At 39.8% G+C, this 18,315-nt stretch overlaps 1 protein-coding gene across 1 annotated transcript in view; it reads left to right on the top strand.

The window, feature by feature from the left end:
- Positions 1-18,315, top strand: part of LOC120567967 (myomegalin-like) — a 48,098-nt gene that overhangs the window by 704 nt on the left and 29,079 nt on the right. The window contains exons 2-9 of the mRNA XM_039815104.1: positions 916-962; positions 1,068-1,135; positions 5,112-5,222; positions 14,627-14,703; positions 16,917-17,040; positions 17,132-17,289; positions 17,385-17,541; positions 18,100-18,153. Coding sequence (XP_039671038.1) covers positions 916-962; positions 1,068-1,135; positions 5,112-5,222; positions 14,627-14,703; positions 16,917-17,040; positions 17,132-17,289; positions 17,385-17,541; positions 18,100-18,153 — 796 coding nt within the window. The remainder of the gene's footprint in view (positions 1-915; positions 963-1,067; positions 1,136-5,111; positions 5,223-14,626; positions 14,704-16,916; positions 17,041-17,131; positions 17,290-17,384; positions 17,542-18,099; positions 18,154-18,315) is intronic.

Here is an 18,315-nt window from a genome sequence, read left to right as displayed (position 1 = left end):
AGGGCCCAATTGGGCATTTGGGTAATTAAGCCTGGGACACAGCAGGCCCAGAAAAAACTAATATTACATTGCACGACAGAATAATGACTGCATGCATGACTTTGAAACAACGAAACCGTTTTGACAGGCACTCATCCCAGGTTATACATCAAATACAGCAGCCTACAAGAGTTATTTATTTTTTAATTCAGAGTGATTTCAGTCTCCAGCAGTTCAAATTCTCCATGCTTTGTGTGGTATTGTATGTAGGTTACTGCATCGCCAAATCCCTCCCACACATACAGGGACGCTCACTGTAACTATAAATGGACCATCCTACTGATATCTGAACATTCCTGAAGAAAACAGTCGTGAAATTGATCCCCTGCCCACCACAATGATGCAGCATGTGGACTATTTATCCACCTGGTGAACGTTTAAACCTCTGGCATGCACCAACTGTCTTTACATTTTCTGATGGAGCAGCTGTCAGAGGAATTTACACACAAAGACTGGAAGGGGAGGTAGCCTGCTATGTACAGGCAGTATTCAATCCTGTATGCAGTGGTGGTATACATAGCCTATGACCCTCAGTGGCTCCTCTTATCTCTTCTCTCCCCTGCTGGGACTCCCTAAAGACCCCAATTCCCCACAGAGGTGCAAATGAGATCATGCTGTTACAGTGAAAAGATGTTAGTGGCTTTTTTAATTTCCGAAAGAGCTCTTTGCTCTTCAGGATTACAAAGCTTACTCTTTACGAGATTCACACATCTATGAATGTTGTGATGGATATGCTGCTGTAGGTTATTGATTTCACAGGTTTATTTATCACTCTCTCTCTCTCTCTCTCTCTCTCTCTCTCTCTCTCTCTCTCTCTCTCTCTCTCTGTGTGTGTGTGTGTGTGTTGACTATGCTACTTTTTGTGTCTCTGGACAGTGCTGTGGAAGAACCAACTTCATCCAAGATCACAGGTCACATGACAGGTACATAGCCTAGTTCTTATTAAAAAAACTATTAGGCTTGTGTGAAAACATAAACTGCTCATGTAGTTTGTTAATTCCCCCCAAAATGTTTTTTCCTCTGCTTAGATTTGTGTAGCGATGAAACAGACAACTCTCCTCCTCTTCAGCTCCACACACTCAAGCAGTTTGAACAGGTGAGAGCCTTTATTCTAGATTGTCATTTAGCTTGATGTGAGTGACACTTCCCTGTCCTTCAGCATAATGGGCAATACTTTGGTGTGTAAACATTCCTAATAAAAATATGCTACAGTGCCATCTTGTGGCTGCACATGTTCCTAAAAGAAGTAATGAACTGATTTGGTTTGCTTCGATGCTATATCCTTGCTATGAGATCAGATCACTCAATGCTGAGAAAATCAGTAATGTCTAATAAAGAAAATGCATACTCATATCTAAGCTCTGTTATTAAACTGCCGTAGCTACAGAAAAGGAGAACACCTGCAGCTGATGATAGCAGATGGAAAACACCCTGAACCCTCCTGGTGGTGAAAGTATGCCTCTGGGTACAGCATGGCCCACTTTAGGATTTCTCATCCTGCACTATAATATTGGGCATTGTAAGCCTACCAGTCGCATTGTAAAAAAGACTATATTTTGATGTTTGACAGCAGTGTGTTGTAATGAGCATGGAGACCATTTCTGACCCAAATTCATACCAAGACAAACAAAACATACCACAGGGAACCTACAGTATTTTTAATCAATAATTTCTTCTGGTAAACACAGCTCACAAGTAACCCACTTTGTATGGGTGTACATTGTCCATTTGCAGTCTTGCAGTGTACCCTATAGTAGTCTGACTCACCAAATGTAGACTGTTGGGATAAAGCCTTCCATTGGCTGCCAATTTCTGCCGGCATTTTCCTCCCCTTGCGCTATCTCCACTATCTGTTTTGCAAGGGCACCCCAAAACGATTGGTTTAAAGAAATACAAACAAGCCAGAACTTTCCCCTATCCCACAATGTTAACTCGTGCATCCATTTGTTTTGCTCCAGCGCTGACACAGTGCTTTGGAGATAATCTGGCAATGTGACACGAACCCAATAGTAGAATCTGCGGCTTATTCGCTTTGTAAACACAAGTTGTTACACATGTATGGCTGATTATCCTCTGAAATACCCAGGCTGCGTCAGCCAGTATTATATTGATGAAGTCCAACGCACTTTCAAGTACTATAACTGTCACTGAAAACTCATCACCAGTGATAGTCCTTTAAAGTTATTCTGGAGGTGCTACTGAACCCTGTTAAAACGGGACGTGTCACAGACTAGTCACGAAAGCTGGAGTTACTTTATGAAAGGACTCAAAGCTGGAGTCTTTTACATGGCTGCCAATTCTTGGTTGTGTCACTTTTACACAGCTATAAACACATACTGCACGCACATATTTACACACATTCACTCCTATGTATTTGTCTTTGATGGAGAGCTGAAAAGAGAGTGTGTGAGTTGTGCCACGTGTGGAGTTTAAAAACACACACACTATGTATATGATGTCATCCCTAATGTTGTGTGGAGACTCCGGTTGGCGCCTGTCCTATCTTTGCTCAGAATTATTTAGCAACAGCACGTAATGTGACACTTTAATGGGCACACTCACCGAATGCATCAAGAACTAATAATGATGTAGCTGCATGTGTTGGTCGCATGTCTCAGTCACTTCACATTGATGTTCTTTGCATTGTATTTGCACTTGTCTTGAAACTTGATTTCAGCTGAGCTTTCATTATGAGATCAAAAAGGACTTGGTGGAGCCTGTGTCATTTTCTTTCTTTTCACTCATCTCACTGTGGGAAATTCAGGGATTCACCGCTCTGTGAGATTCAGGACACCTCCCTATTAATAGCGCTGTGGCTCCCAGCTCTCCTATTTCATCCAACTTCTTTCCACTCACCTGTCTCACTAGCCCCTCTGCCTTCCCATGCTGGTTAGGGGAGTTTCTGATTTTAGCATTTAACTGTTGTAACTATCATAGGCATATGGTAAATGCATTCCCTTTTAAATGTCAGATGACATTGACTCATCCCCTTTAATAACATTATGCTTCTAACTAAAGTAAAATACGTGCAAAAGAAACAAGGGACAAGTCTCAGGGACATTTCTAAGTGCTTACATTTGTTTGGGCCAATAGGGGGCACAAAACCAGCAGAACAAGCTGTCACTTGTAACATCATGTTATCATCACTCATTACAGTAAGTTGTTTTGGCTAACATGTTAGCATAACAGCTGTAGTTTCACTTCCAGGCAACATTCATTTGGACTCATGTTTCTTGCCACCAAACGTCTGTAAGTCCAATATTTACTCTGCTTTTAGCTCTGTTTGAGTCTTCACCAACTTCTGAGAAAAATATATGGGCTTTTAGCTCACTAACGTCTTCACTAGCTAGCTTTAGCTAGTTGCTAACGTTGTCTCTATCTGGGTGCAGGACAGGTAGCGTTGATACAGTGGGTTTATCAGTTTTGTTCTGTTATTTTTTTCTTATTTCTTTTCTGAAATTGTTACCTGCTACTGCCGGAAACCGAATTTATTGAGACTGGTGATCAATAAAGGTGTATCTTATCTTAATTTTACTACCAAACAATTAACCATAGCCCATGGATGTATTGCTCTACCCTAGTATATAGCTAGCTAAAAAGCTGTTTAGTTGGGTGATAATTATTGTGTTGGCTGTCACCCTTTTTACATTAGACTGTGTCCTTTGACTCTGTGTTAATCTTTAGAAAACGTTAATTAATGTAAATATAATACTCTAATGATATGGGTCTGGTCTGACTGAGCCTTTTGACCTCTTGAAGTTGAGGCTCTTTTATCTTTTTTAATTTTGAGGCATTGTCACTCACTACTCTCAGCCAGACATGCTACATATTCTTATTTTCTGGAGAGCTTTAAGGCCAGTGATAGAAAGTACATTACCTTAAGTAAAATTTTGACATACGTATACTTGACTTTAGTATTTATATTGTATATTAGGCTACTTTACAAAAATATGTACTTTTTACTGTAGCCTACTACATTTCTTTGACAACTATACTAGTTACTTTGAAGATCAAATTGCAATACACAAACCATTAGATCTGTTTTTAAGATATGATGCATTGTAATACTATAAAATTGTTAAATTACTTTAAGTAGTTGTAGTTTTATTAGTGAAAACTCTTAGTGAAAACTCCCAAAGTAGGGTGTAATTGTACAATGTCTCCCCAAAGAAACACATTACTTCCGTAATCAAGTGTTTCCTAGCTGGAATAACTTGTTAAGTGTATTACCACCCTGAGTGTGTTAAAGTAATACATATGCAAAATAGCAAACTCTAACAAAGATTGTCATACCCCTAATTTTGTAGAGTCTAAATAAAGGTGAGTCACTGTGATTATATAACATGCTTGGATTGAACATGCAGGCTGTGTGGACAGTTTCAGCTGTTCTCTCAATGCGGATCAACCTCCACACAAACAGATAGGGAAATGGTTAAATTGGACAAATTACATTTATTTTCAATACATCTGAAAGAAGGCAGACAAAATGAAAAGTGGGGTGAGATTTCCCATTATATCACAACTGCCTGTTGAGCCCTGAGCCTCTTACCTCCCCCTACACCCTCCCTCCTCCCCTCCTCTCCCCTTCCACCCATCTCCCCTGGCAGTCTGGGATTCCAGGGATGTCTCCTCCTTTAAAATAAGCACCTGTCAAGTCCCCCTAGCAGACCAGAACACACCATGGAGCTGAAATGGCTACATCTCTGACCGGCCGGGCTGCAGAGTCGCCCTCTGCACTATAGACTCTAGTGTGTGTGTGTGTGTGTTAGTTTTAGTGTGTGTTTGTAGGTGGTATCCCAATGGCCTGTTAGAGGCTAGGATACCACTTTGTAAATAATTTGTTTATTTTGACGTTATGCTCTTTTGGAGAAGGAGGTAGCATGTCTAACGGTTACCGGACTCTAACACATGGACATGCCATGACAGTCGCTGTCCTTTAAAATGGACTCCGTATTCCCCCATGATACGGAGAGGTCGAAGACGACTGTTCATTTCTGACCTATAACGGACATGTCAAGCTGTTTCGGTGCTTTTTGACCGTCATGTCTAACGGTTACCGTACTTTGTCACAGCACCTAAATGACTTGAAGAAGGAGAACTTCAGCCTCAAGCTCCGCATCTACTTCCTGGAGGAGAGGATACAGCAGAAGTACGAGGAGAGCAGTGAGGATGTCTATCGTACGGTGAGTAGGGTGCCTCTCATCGAGCATGAGGAAATGACTGGTGATGAGTGGGACTATATATAAGTGGTGTGGGGAGTTGCTCTTTAGAGACCAAATGTTGTTTCACCAACAACAAAATTATCAAAGATCCTTGATATTGAGAGATTTGGCACTGAGTAGGTCATCAAGAGTCAATTTTGTGCCTTTATCAGTCAGATGATTGTTATCTTGACTGTATACAGCTATGTTTTCCTGAAGAGTTGCTTCATTTAGCCACTTCTACTGTTTGTTGACCCAGCTGTCCCACTGATGCGTTGAGGTGATGTGACCTGCCATGTGGTTTGTTTTACCAAGTAGCTGTTTTCAGATAACGCTGGCCTGCGAAGGACTACACATTAGCTAGCTCTTTGCTCAGGATGATGTAGTTTGTGTCTGACGTCTCTCCAGCTGGACCTCAGTTTTGCTGTGCATCGTTGTCTTACACCGGGGTCTGTGAAGACTTTATGCCCTTAAGTGAGACAGTTTTACCCCATAGCCCAAAGATACTAAACTAGATTACACTACAAATCTATAGAGACCCTGTGAGACACACATGTAAACTTATGATAGAATCTCAGCAATAACCCTATGATGAGACATTTAAAAACAGGTTTATCATGACAGCATGTGTGTAAGCCATTGGCAAGACTGGGTTTTGGTATCTGTACACTGTAAACCCAGATTTAGTTTTTAGTGGTCACTACTTATTCTTTCATGTTTTGTTAAAAACCATATTCACTACTAAATCAAATTAGTTGTTTGTAATAATCAGCTTAAGTATGCAGTGCACAGATCATATACAGCAGACATAACTAAGGATGTTAAGTTTCTATATGGGAGGGGCAGGGTCATTTGAGCTGTTCTGCGCTGAAGCGATGCAAAGGCTCATGGGAAAAAAAAAATGTTTTGAACGGTTTCTGTCCTAGTTAGTGTGTTTTAATAATGTTGTGTTGATGTTTTGGGTGTGCATTTATGTTATCTGGGTCTTAGTTTTGTATGGTTGATTAAGTGTTCATGTTTAGCTCCATTTATTGTTGCACCATAACCTAGACCCGGGGGGGACTGATGGCCTCTGGGCAGTGAAGAAGAGCTTAGAGACATTTACACAGGTTGGAATTCAGTAACTCTGATTTACAATGCATTCTAAATTACAACGTTTAATGTGTATTGTTTTTGTGTGTAGTTGTCCTTTTTCTACGGAAAGAATATATTATTTTTAAAATTATGTTGTCATAAAGGAAAAACAATTTTTATATAGGCAAATTATTTCTGTAGTAGTGATAAATAGCCTTATCTTTTGTAGTCGTTTCTTTGCATGTTTAAAGCTATAGTGCCTAGTTTCTTTCTCCCCCATGAGGGATTCTAAGTAATGACAAGAATAAGTGCGAGTAGCCAAGGAGGACATGGAGGATTAAAAAAACACGATTGACTCTTCAGTCGAGGTAATTATCTTCACTCGTTTATTTGCGCCCGAAATTCGCCGGATGACACCAGTTTCTGAACAAATACAGAGAGTTTTGTGGAGCTGATAGTCTTAGTTAGCTTTGTATCATCTCATTTGGCAATGGCTTGAATGTAACATTAATATAAAAAAGTTACGCACTAAAGCTTTAACTTAACGAGCTTATTTTAGACAACATGAAAAAAATTATTTATGTTTACTAATCATTTTTAGTAATGACTACTAATGTAAACTTAATTTATCTACTACATCAACTTACTGCTCTCTGTTACTGTAATACAACTTGACCTGTTCAGTTTCCCCTTGTGTAAAAACTTAGACGGTTGAAGGCAATGGGTTTCCGCGCATATTTCTAGTAAAGTCCACTAATTCGGGTTAACAATGAACACCAAGTATCAAAACTGTACTAAAAGTTGGTCAGATTAGCGTTTGTGTTTACTTTATCTTTTATCTGTGGATGTATCAAACCGATACACTGGATCAGTATTACTGCTGATACTGACCTCATTAAGCAGATTGGGCATCGTCCATGATCAGGTACTTTAATCAGTCACGCTAGGGCTGGGCAATATAATAATATTGTAATATGAGACCAGATTTTGTCTTGGATTTTGGAATTTGTCAAATCAAAATATGGAATAAGCTGCATTACAGTAAAATGATGTAATTTTCTGAACCGACCAGAATGTTCTAGCTGTTCTTTTAGTTGCCTTTACCCACTTTGTCATTATATCCACACATTACCGATGATGATTATTCATCAAAAATCTCATTGTGTAAATACTTTGTGAAAAAAAGTCAAAGTCAACCTTACCGATATCAAGATATTTTGTCAAAAGTATTGTGATATATGTCATATATATGTGAATATTGATTTTCTCCATATCGCTCAGCCCTACTAATGACTCAATCTTTAGTGCCACAGCAGTCTCTGGCCTCATTTTACCTTATTAAAATAAATGTCAATAAGTTCCACTAAGTGAGGTGTTTAGAAATGCTACAACTTCTCAAGACCCAAGCTAAGTTCCTGCGTCGTGCTTGCCATCTGCTGATTAAAGTAAGTAAGTAAAATTTATTTATAGAGCGCTTTTCACAGATAAAAATCACAAAGTGCTTTACAAGGTACAACCACATTAAAATACATTGAATAAAATCAAAACATTTAAAAAGTCAAAGATAAATTAAACCCAGTGAATTAAGAGCTTGTTTAAATAACAGTGTCTTGAGTTGCCTTTTAAAAGAATCAACAGAATCAGCCACACGGAGGAGCAAGAGCAAGGCGTTCCAGAGTCTGGGCGCTACAGCCTCGAAAGACAGATCTCCCCGGGTTTTATAGCGAGTCTTTGGTGAAAGTGAATGGGGTTAGCCTCGAAGCTAGCGACAACTTCAGCACGGGCTCACTTAAGGTGGGCTGTCCTTTAAGATGGAGCAGCTATTACCATTTACACTAGTTGCAAGCCACTCCTTAGAGTTTTGTGCAGCAGCAACCCGTCTAGTTGTTAATTAGCAGGAATGTAGCACAACATGAAAGTGAACGCAGTCCTCTTGGGCGCCCAGATAGCTCAGTTGGTAGAGCGGTTACCCGTATACAGAGGTTTACTCCTCGATGCAGCGGGCCTGGGTTCGACTTTGACCTGTGGCCCTTTGCTGAATGTCATTCCCCCCTTTCACGTCTTCAGCTGTCAATTAAAGGCTTAAAATGCCTAACAAAATAATCTAAAGAAAGTGAATGCAGTCCTCTGTTGATTTAATTTTGGGTGAAAGGTTCGGTACAAACTTAATTATATTTTGCTTCTAGGAGATGCGCTGAATTCAGGTTAAGAAGAATCTTATTTTCTTATGTCTTATGTTGATGCAAATATTTATACATTAGCAGGAATTTAGCAGTGCTCTGTTTATTCAGAGTGCATGTGAAAGTGCAACACAAATCTTTGCCTAAAAACATTATCATGCTCTCAATATTGATAGAAAACACTTCCTGATTATCATTTTGGCCATAATCGTGCAGCCCTATGTTCATCTAAACACACTGCCCACACGAAGATGATACAGAGCTGGATATAAATCAGCAAAATATCTCTTTAGGTCCTCCAACATTATCTTGATCCAGCTTCTCAAATGTGAGGGTTTGTTGATTCTCTCTGTTTGTCATCTATATAAATTGCATAGCTTTGGCTTTTGGACTTTTCAGACTAGAGCTGGGAGATAGAGAGAAAATCAGATATCACGATATTCTTGACCAAATACCTCAATATCGATATTGCGGTGATATTCTAGGGTTGACAATTTGTGCTTTAACAAAATCTCTTCACACTTAGATTTTAGATAAATAATCATCAGTAATGTGGACATACTGTCTAAGTGGGGAAAAGGCAAATAATAAAACAGCTAGAACAGTCTGGTAAGTTCAGAAAAGTACATCACTTTACTGTAATGCAGCCTTTAAAAGCAGGAAAAGACAACACTTATGTCATATCATGATATTACGATATCCAAAATCTAAGACGATATCTAGTCTCATATCACGATATTGATATAATATCGATATATTGCCCAGCCCTACTTCAGACAAAACAAGAGATTTGAAGCTGTTACTCTGGGACCTAAAAAATTGTTGCATGCTTTTTTTTTTTTTATTATTTCTTCTTTGCAATTTTCTTTATTAAACAATTAACAAATTAATCATAGACACTCAAAAAAGTCCTATAATTTATTCTTATAATTATAGTCCTATAATTGGCAACATTTGTCATTCCTCTTCCTCTCTGTCATTTCTATGCATGTGTTTAGATGTGTAGGCATCTGCACTCTGTCGTTTCTAAGTGTATGAATCCATCTGCATCTCTGTTTATCTGCGTGTAATGTGTGCACCTATAATAAGGTGACCCTGTTCAGCTGTTGTCTGTTTGTCAATGGGCATTCAATACTCGCCTCTTACTTTCTGCCCTTATTCCAAATCCCTTCTGATCATCAACAACTCTTTGATATGAGAAAAACTAAATGGCTGTTTGATCCAGCCGAGCAAGACCTGAGCGTCCTGCCACTTATCCTCTACAATTACTGCATACCAGCAGTGATTGAGTAAAGTGATCCCACTTCATCCGACTGGATATCAATCCTTGTGCTTCACAATCTCTCACTCTGTGTGGCTGAAGGGTTTATCGGTCTAATCACTGTTTTATTGGAGACTAAATATTTGTTGCGTAGTTGTTATCTGACCTGAGTTGCTCATTGCCGTGCTGGTTGAGTGTCATGAGTGTCACTGTTCCTCTCTCCAAAGCATGTCAGTGTAATACAGTACAGAGCCAGTGTATTGGTCCTGGGCACATAGTGATCTCTCTCAGAACTCCAGAGATTTTATTTATAGAGCAGGCCTGAGTGCACAGATTTATTTAGTGTCCATATGACACAACTCATGCATCATAACGCGTGTTTGTGTGTGATTGTATGTGTTTGTATGTGTCTCTTCACCATATGGTTTGTTACATACAGAACATTTAAACTCAGTCATGTCAGTTCATTAATACACTGTAAAATGTAGAGATTTATTTGATATAAATTGTAATTAAATATGGCGCTTAAGCGATTAGTCAATAAAAGGGTCGAGAGAAAATGAAATAGCAGTTACTTTGATAATAACTAATCGTTACTTTATCGAACGAAAATCCCAAATATTCCCTAGTTCCAGTTTCTCAATCTTGTGGCATAGTAAACTAAACATTTTTGAATTCTCATATTTTAGTATTTTGTAACATTTTCTAGACAAAACTAATAATCGATTCATAAATAAAATAATCTGCAGATTATTCAAATCATAAACATAATTGTTAGTTACATATTTGAAAATACTGAAAATAGCACATTTCACGGTTTTTCATTGATGTAAATGAAGTGATGCTACTGTACCAGAACATGTAAATGGTTTATTATGGAATACAGCATCATCAATAGATGAATTAAGAGTAAATTATATCTGTCAGTAGGTGATCAGTAACAGTGTTGCAGGTGTGTTTGCTTTATGATTGACAGTTCTGTCAGTGTTTTGAAGTGCAGCCGTGTCCCTCCTCTTGTACAGTTTGGTTATTAGGGGATCTGTTGCTAAGGGGGCGGCAGGCCAGGACGGGCCAGAATAGCAGGTGCACTGTGATGGGTGTCTATATATAGAGCTGCTTCAAGATGGGAAAATGTCTCTCTTACTCTAAGCCAAGTTGTTGACACGCACATGCACACATACACACAGGAATACGTGTTCCTCTTTAGGGATCGACCGATGCTGGTTTTTCAAGGCCGATATCAATACCAATTATTAGTAGTTAATGAAACCGATAACCAATATTTAGGACCGATATGCATTTACAGTGAAAATGAAAGTCAAAATTAGGATTTTGGGTGGCTGAGTTGGCTCAGTTGGTAGAGCAGGTGCACACGTATAGAGGTTTACTCCTCGATGCAGTGGTTGCAGGTTCGACTCCAACCTGCGGCCCTTTGCTGCATGTCATTCCCCCTTTCGTGTCTTCATCTGACCTATTGAAATAAAGGCCTAAAATGCCAACAAAAAAAGAAATCTTAAAAAAAAAAAAATTGGATTTTGGAACGTTACAAACTCCAACACAAAACTTTGTTTAGCTATTATTTCATAAATTAGAAACGTTCAACATAATACACTGTAAAAGATAGTCAGATAGTGTTGTGGGCAGACTCAGTGGTGAGTGAAACCGAAGCAGAGGGACAGACACAGAGCTGTAGTGGAGCCAAAGGAGAGCACTTTTTAATGAATTAACTTTATCAGTTATCAGGCAAATAAAACGCAGATACAGATAATCTGCAAACTGCCAAAAAACGTCCCGATAATCGGCCTGTATCCGACCTGTGATGATTCCCTGCATGTCTTCCCCCTTTTTCACCTAGCTGTCATATCAAAATAAAGGTGGGAAATCAAAAAAATAATCTGAAAAAAAAAAGAGCCTACAGTAAATAAACCCTGACCAAAGTTTATACACTCAAGACTTTAAAACATATTAAACATTGAATACAGTACAGCACATCCACTCTTAGATTGATACAGAAACAGGCTATTCACAATATAAGCATCTTTTCTACTTTACTAAACAGAACCTCATGTCCCTTAGAATTAATTTCTGGCGTCCTTTTTTCTTACTGCACATGTATAGGTTAACAACTTTGATTAATTACACTATGATTGTAAGAAACAAGACGTGACCAGTTATTACAGTAAGTGCTATGTGCTTTGGACGCATGTGCAGAATGAATGTGTGCGTGTGTAGCAGCCAGCAGTATGTGCGTGCTGAGCACTCGCGGTGCCTCTCAGGAGCATGTTTATGAGTGGGTTTCAGGCTCTCTGACAGGGACAGGGGAAGGTCAACAGGCTTGGACATGCCTAAAGAGGTACATAACATTTTCTAAAACAGAAAAAAAGAAAAGAATAGGGAGGAGAGAGAGGAAGGGACAGAATCAGCTAAATTGAGATGATGGACAAGAGAAAGTGGACAATCTGTTGAAATGAGCATGAGTCAAGCTGTGATAAATCAGCTGATGAGTCCAACAGACAGACAAACTGTCCTCTCGCTCCTCTCTAAAGTCAGAATGGAAAGACTGAGCCCCACCAATCCCCTCCCGCTGTTTAAATCCTCTGTCCCGTAGCCAAATGTAAGAGCCCTTATTGGCCCTGAAATGTCCCCTGTGGACCCCAACAGGTAAACAAGCTGTGGAGTTCAGCCTTTGGCCCCAGGGGTGAATATCTGAGCTGCCCGGAATTCTCCTGCTCTAAATATACCAGCCACGACAGCACGGTCAGATGTTCTGTACTGATGATACACAACACTCACCAGCCCTAAAAATCACACAGCAGAGACGGACAGATTAGCATGTGATGAAGAGATGTAAGAAACAAGACATGAAGGTGCTCGAGATGTGAGGGAGGGAAGAATAACTTAGATTAGATTCGGAGTGTGTCAAAATTATTTTTATATAGAATCTGTAATAACCTCAGGTATACAGAACAGACATACAGACACACTTTACACAAAGTGAAAAGATTTATTTTGTATTACCTGATTTACATACAGCATGATGTAAAACAGATTTAGTAGTCTTTTGTCTTAGCGATATATGACAAGCTTTGCAATTAATCACGTTTATATGTTTTGCTGCTTTCCATGATAAGTCAAATTTGTAAGGCTACATATGTCATATGAGAATAATTGTATTATTGTGTTTTTATCCCCATAATAATGAAACTTCACTTTGGTTTACAAACTTTACAAAGTCACAAACTACATCACTTTTGTATTAGACCTATTTCACAGCAGGCATTTTGACTTGACGTAGCGAGAAAAGTACAGGTGAAACTTACTCGGTTCCATCAGCTGTCGAGGTAAGCTTGCCAGTGAGCCAGCATGCACGACTCTGGAACCTCCTCAGTTTTTAATGTTATCAGTTACAGCTGTGCATTCCCCGCTGTGACAAGTCAAAATGTCTGCCGTGAAAGGCAAATATTGTCATTATCAAGGGGGTAAGACTCTCCCCGGAATGCGTAGCTCCTATGGCGCCATTTTGATGCTACCAAGCCATCACCTCCCATTAGCATTCCATTGACTGCCGTTCATTTTGGCTCCACTTTGAGAGCGAATAACTTTACATCTGAAGCGTTTATAGACAGAAAAAAAACTCATTATGAGGTTATGTTTATTTTCTAAAGAAATAAACAATAAAAGCTCCATTACCTTGTATCTCACATTATGGCTCCGTAGCAGACGTTTTTGTAAAAAAATAGGCTAACGATTGCGAAAATGGGGAAGACAAAAAGTAAGGATGACAGAGGGATGGATGCTCAGGTGCTGTTGTTGACTTACTGTTGCATAGTAGAGGAATTACCGTATAGTACAGGAGAAGCTCGCAGGCAGTTTCGACTTACATTCGCTGTTTAAGTTTAATTAGTAATGTTAACTAGCATGTTAGCAATAATTAGCCTGTGTCCATGTTATCTCCTTACATATACCTACGCTCTCCGTCTCTGTAAGATTGGGAATGATTGAGATTTCTCTTGGCGCAGCTACCAGAAGACTTCCAACTTTCAGACACGTTGCTCACGTCACATCTACGTCTTCAACCTCAGTTGGAGGCTGCACAGTAATGCTCAGCCATCACCAGAAAAGTGCTTCTAATATCCTTCACTGGTCTCCGTCCAGAGCAACGGGATCTGTTGGTCCAGTTTATATACTGTCTATGGTCATCATAGGCCATGCCCACACAGGTGTCTTCAGTTATTCTGGCTGATTACAGCTCACATAGGAGGTCTAATCAGCCGATTAAGTGAAAACACCTGTGTGGGTGAACCATAGACGTGTTTAAGCTTTAATATTCACATATTTGTATGTTAATAAATACACTTGACAATACTGAACATCCCATCAATTTCACTGTTTCAGCCTCAGAAATTTAAATTAATTAATTAATTATTTTTCACATAGGCACAATAAATTACCAACTGTTCCAAGCCAAATATGGTGGCTATATGAAAATATATATATATATATATATATATATATATATATATATATATATATATATATATATATAATATTTGGCATGTTTTTTAGTAAGTAGGTCTGCAAGTATGACGTATGAGGATGTTTTATTATTTTTTTTTTATGTAATTACAGAATTTATAGATAAAACATCTATCTTAAAATGTATTTGTTTGTCAATATTGCAAGGTTTCTCAATCACTTTAACAAGTATATTATAGTAATTGGCCACCATCCACTTCCACTGATAGTTCCATATGGTCATTTTCTGTTGCATGATGATTTATGTTGTTGGAGGAGACGACGTGTGTTGATGATGTGTAATGAGCGATTAAACGATGACTGAGGACTGACTTTACTACTTTCATCTGTTTCAGAACATCGAGCTGAAGGTGGAAGTAGAGAGCTTGAAGCAGGAGCTCCAGGAGAAACAGCAGCTTCTGGACAAAGCACTGTAAGTCCACAAATATTCATCATAATTATTTTTTAATATGTGCAAGCCTTACCTTAAATTAACTAAGGTTTCTAAGTGTGAATGTTTGTGTCAGAAAAGCTAATTATATTGATACATTACACCAAACAGACTGTTTTACTTAACTTAGAAATCAAAATGAGTGGCTATATACTATATATATAAGTGCAGACTAGACAGGCAGCTCTACTGCCTAGATACCCTTCATTAACAGCCTGTGTAAGCCAATTACTTTAATGCCTTCTTTGGTCACATACACTTTGATTAGTACAGCACATATTGTTTACTGCTGGGAAGATACACAAGTTGTTTGGCTTTTAGGCTTTCATAACTTGGATGAATCCTCCGTTATGCTCAATTTATATCTGCCGGTCCATTTGACTTGTGAAAGTTGTGTGCGTGTGCATGCCCATCTATGGCTGTTGTTGTGGCTCCATGGTCCTGCCTTAACTATGGCAACACCTCAAATCTCTAACAGCTCATATGTCATACAGCAGCTGATAGAGATAAAACACACACACACACACACAAACACACACACACACACACACACACACACACACACACACACACACACACACACACACACACACACACACACACACACACACACATATTATGAACACATGCAAACCTTCATGGATAGGCAAATGAAACCCACAACTTATACCAATGACATGTTACAAAAGTCTTGTTTAGGATGATTGTTGATAGGCTGTAACAACTCCTGGTGTTGTAAATTTGACATGATGATGAGAGTGTCCTTTAACTAGAGGATTCAGCTTGGGGCATCCATGAAAGGAAGTATCTGTTCAAAATATAGTGGTGCTTGAGGAGTGATTATGTATACCGGTAGTTTAACACAGGGAGGACCAGTTAATGTTATTTAAAGACAATGGTTTGTCTCTTTTTGATACAGTTGATCCCTTAAAACAGATGTCCTCCTCTACTTGCAGTGCTTCTCCTGCTCCAGGATGGAGCTTGAGCCTGCTGCAGGAGTTTGGTAGATTGCATGGGCAATGTAGGCAAGGGTGGACGTCTTTCCGCGTTGTTAGCATGGTGGCATATCAGTTCCCATGCTATATGCCTTACACTTCATAATAGTTACTGCTGAAATCGGCAGAGAGGCTGCTTAAAGGTCAGGGTTGTTGACGTTTGAATCAGTATAGTTTATCATTGGCCAACTGTTGGTGCTCTTGAAAAGGATAAATTGGCTCTTATTACTGGCCTCTATTCTGTTGCAGTTCGTCACTACCACCCTTCTCTTGTAGTATTGTTACAGTCCAACCAACACCTATTCTTGCCAGTGCCTGTCAAATTGTTAAGCACAGTCTTATATGACAGTGTCTTCAATCTCAATCTCATGAACTCAAAGCATTTCTAAATTGTTTGCGTTGTTGACAGACCCAGATAACTGATGTCCTGCAGAAAGGCTGGCGCATGGCATGAAGCTCTTGTGCGCTACACATAAAGACGGACAAGACAGACATTTGCATTACTCAGACTGGTTCAAAATATCCCAGTTATTTGAGCTGTTGCATGCGGTGGACAGAGTTAAAAACGTATGTAGAGAAGGTCCCGGACAGGACTCATGGCGACAGCGTGGCGTGTGCCATTCTGGGAGCAGAAATTCTGGGATAGCGGTCGTTGACTGACTAAGTGATAAAGACAGATGCTTGCACAGTTGGGGTCTGAAGGAGTGAGGGGAACACTTAGGTCATGGACCGAGAATGCAAAGAAGCAGGATGCGTGTGAGGAATTTCAAATTTCAGAAAGTTCAAAAGGTTCCTTTCAAAGCTGTGTAGCTTTTACAGTGTTTATCAGCTGAGTGAGTGTGACACCACAAAGTCCAGGTTACTAACAACGGGAAAAAAGACCCAAATTGCATCCACTGCTGTATCTACGTCAAGCCTTTCACCACTGTCAGACTGTGTGAACATCACTTACGATGACAATAAAAGCCTACATGGGTGGGGCAACTTACTTAATCTCTGCTATAAGTGGGAGGGTGTCGTGTATCCCATGAGCACCGCAGCAGACAGGAAAGTGATGACATCATTGCTTCTTGGCTCCCCTTCATGTTCTAATGCTGAGCCCTCCCGACTACATTTGTGTGTTTTATAAACTGAGTTGATTTGATCTGTATTCTGTGTGATAGCTCTAATTAACTCTTGTCTTTTCCCCCTGTTACACAGCACAACAGCGGAGAGCTTGTCCAATCACAATGAGGCAGAGCTGCAGAGACGGTGTCGGGAGAGACAGCAGGAAATCGACCACATGGAGCAAGTGCTTGAGACCAAGATTCAGCTCCTGCAGGAGGTTTGTCCACTCACACCTTCAGCTAGTTGAACTGACACACAGGTGCCTCAGATTTACAAGACATAACTGTTTTATGTCTGTGTATTTCCAGGAGGCCCAGCTAGCACGCAGCGAGGCTGAGCGGATGGCCTCGCTGGCTGGATCGCACTCCCACGCCTCCCTCCTCTCCCTAGACACCCCCATGGAGGACATCACAGAGGACGAGAGGCCTCCCAGCATCCTGTCTTCATCCAACACCAACAAAGACAGGTGCAAAATAATAAGGAATCTCCTCAAGCCACCAATATCAAACAAAACCAAATCCACCTCCCTGTCTCACTAACAATATATCCATCTGTGTTCAGGTTAATAGAGGAGCTGACTAAAGAGCTGCGCTCCAAGGAGGCGCTCATCACTGAGCTGAGCGGAGAGAAGACGACTCTCACACTCAGGGTGGGAGACCTCGAGGGACAGGTTCAGGAGCTGTCTTCCTCCCTGCTGCAGAAGGACAAGGATGTGGATGTAAGCACATATTTTATTTTGAATGACACCTCACATCAAAAATCCTCTTAGGTGGCGTCTCTGCCGCTGAGTCTTAGCAAATGGATATCCAAACTTTCTCTAACCTTAGGAATTGTTCAGTCAAAGTGTTTCCAGCAGCTATTTATCCATTATATATGTACGTAGAGTATTTCTGTCAATCCCTGCACATGTTTAGTGCATTCCTCTGGACCACCATGTCTCCTCTGGTCAGACTTCTATTCTAGACAAGGCTCCTGAAGCAGCATATGTGACATTCCTAAACCTTATCTTAACAGCTATTCATGTAGGTCACAAGAGCTATTTGCCCACACAAACTGCTAGTTATACAAACACAAACACAAACACTAACACAAACACACACACTGCAGTGAAACACGTATGCAAGTATTGACACACATGAAGTATGATTTCTGTAAAGATTTATTCTTTAACTTTACTGATTTTGTTACCTCATTCTGAAGATAGTTTATAACATTTTGTTTTGAATTATTAGATTAGTACATACGGTAGGTTTATAGTCTGTCTCTTCTACTCCAGTTTTATCAGGAGGAACTTGGTCGAGAGAGGCTGCGCATCGGACAGAAGATGCAGGTACGTGGAGCTCTGTATTTTTATGTATGTTGGTTCATTAGTCTTCACATGTCATTATAGAGATCCCCACTAAGTGTCAGAACAGCATCACAGTTCTCGTTGTTTAATGTCAGACAGACTCTGCCTCCTTATGGAGAAGTGACACATTGCATTTTAACACCA

The sequence above is a fragment of the Perca fluviatilis genome, chromosome 11 (assembly GCF_010015445.1).
Source record: "Perca fluviatilis chromosome 11, GENO_Pfluv_1.0, whole genome shotgun sequence".
Taxonomy (NCBI): Eukaryota; Metazoa; Chordata; class Actinopteri; order Perciformes; family Percidae; genus Perca; species Perca fluviatilis.
This window is presented reverse-complemented; position numbering and strand designations above follow the sequence as displayed.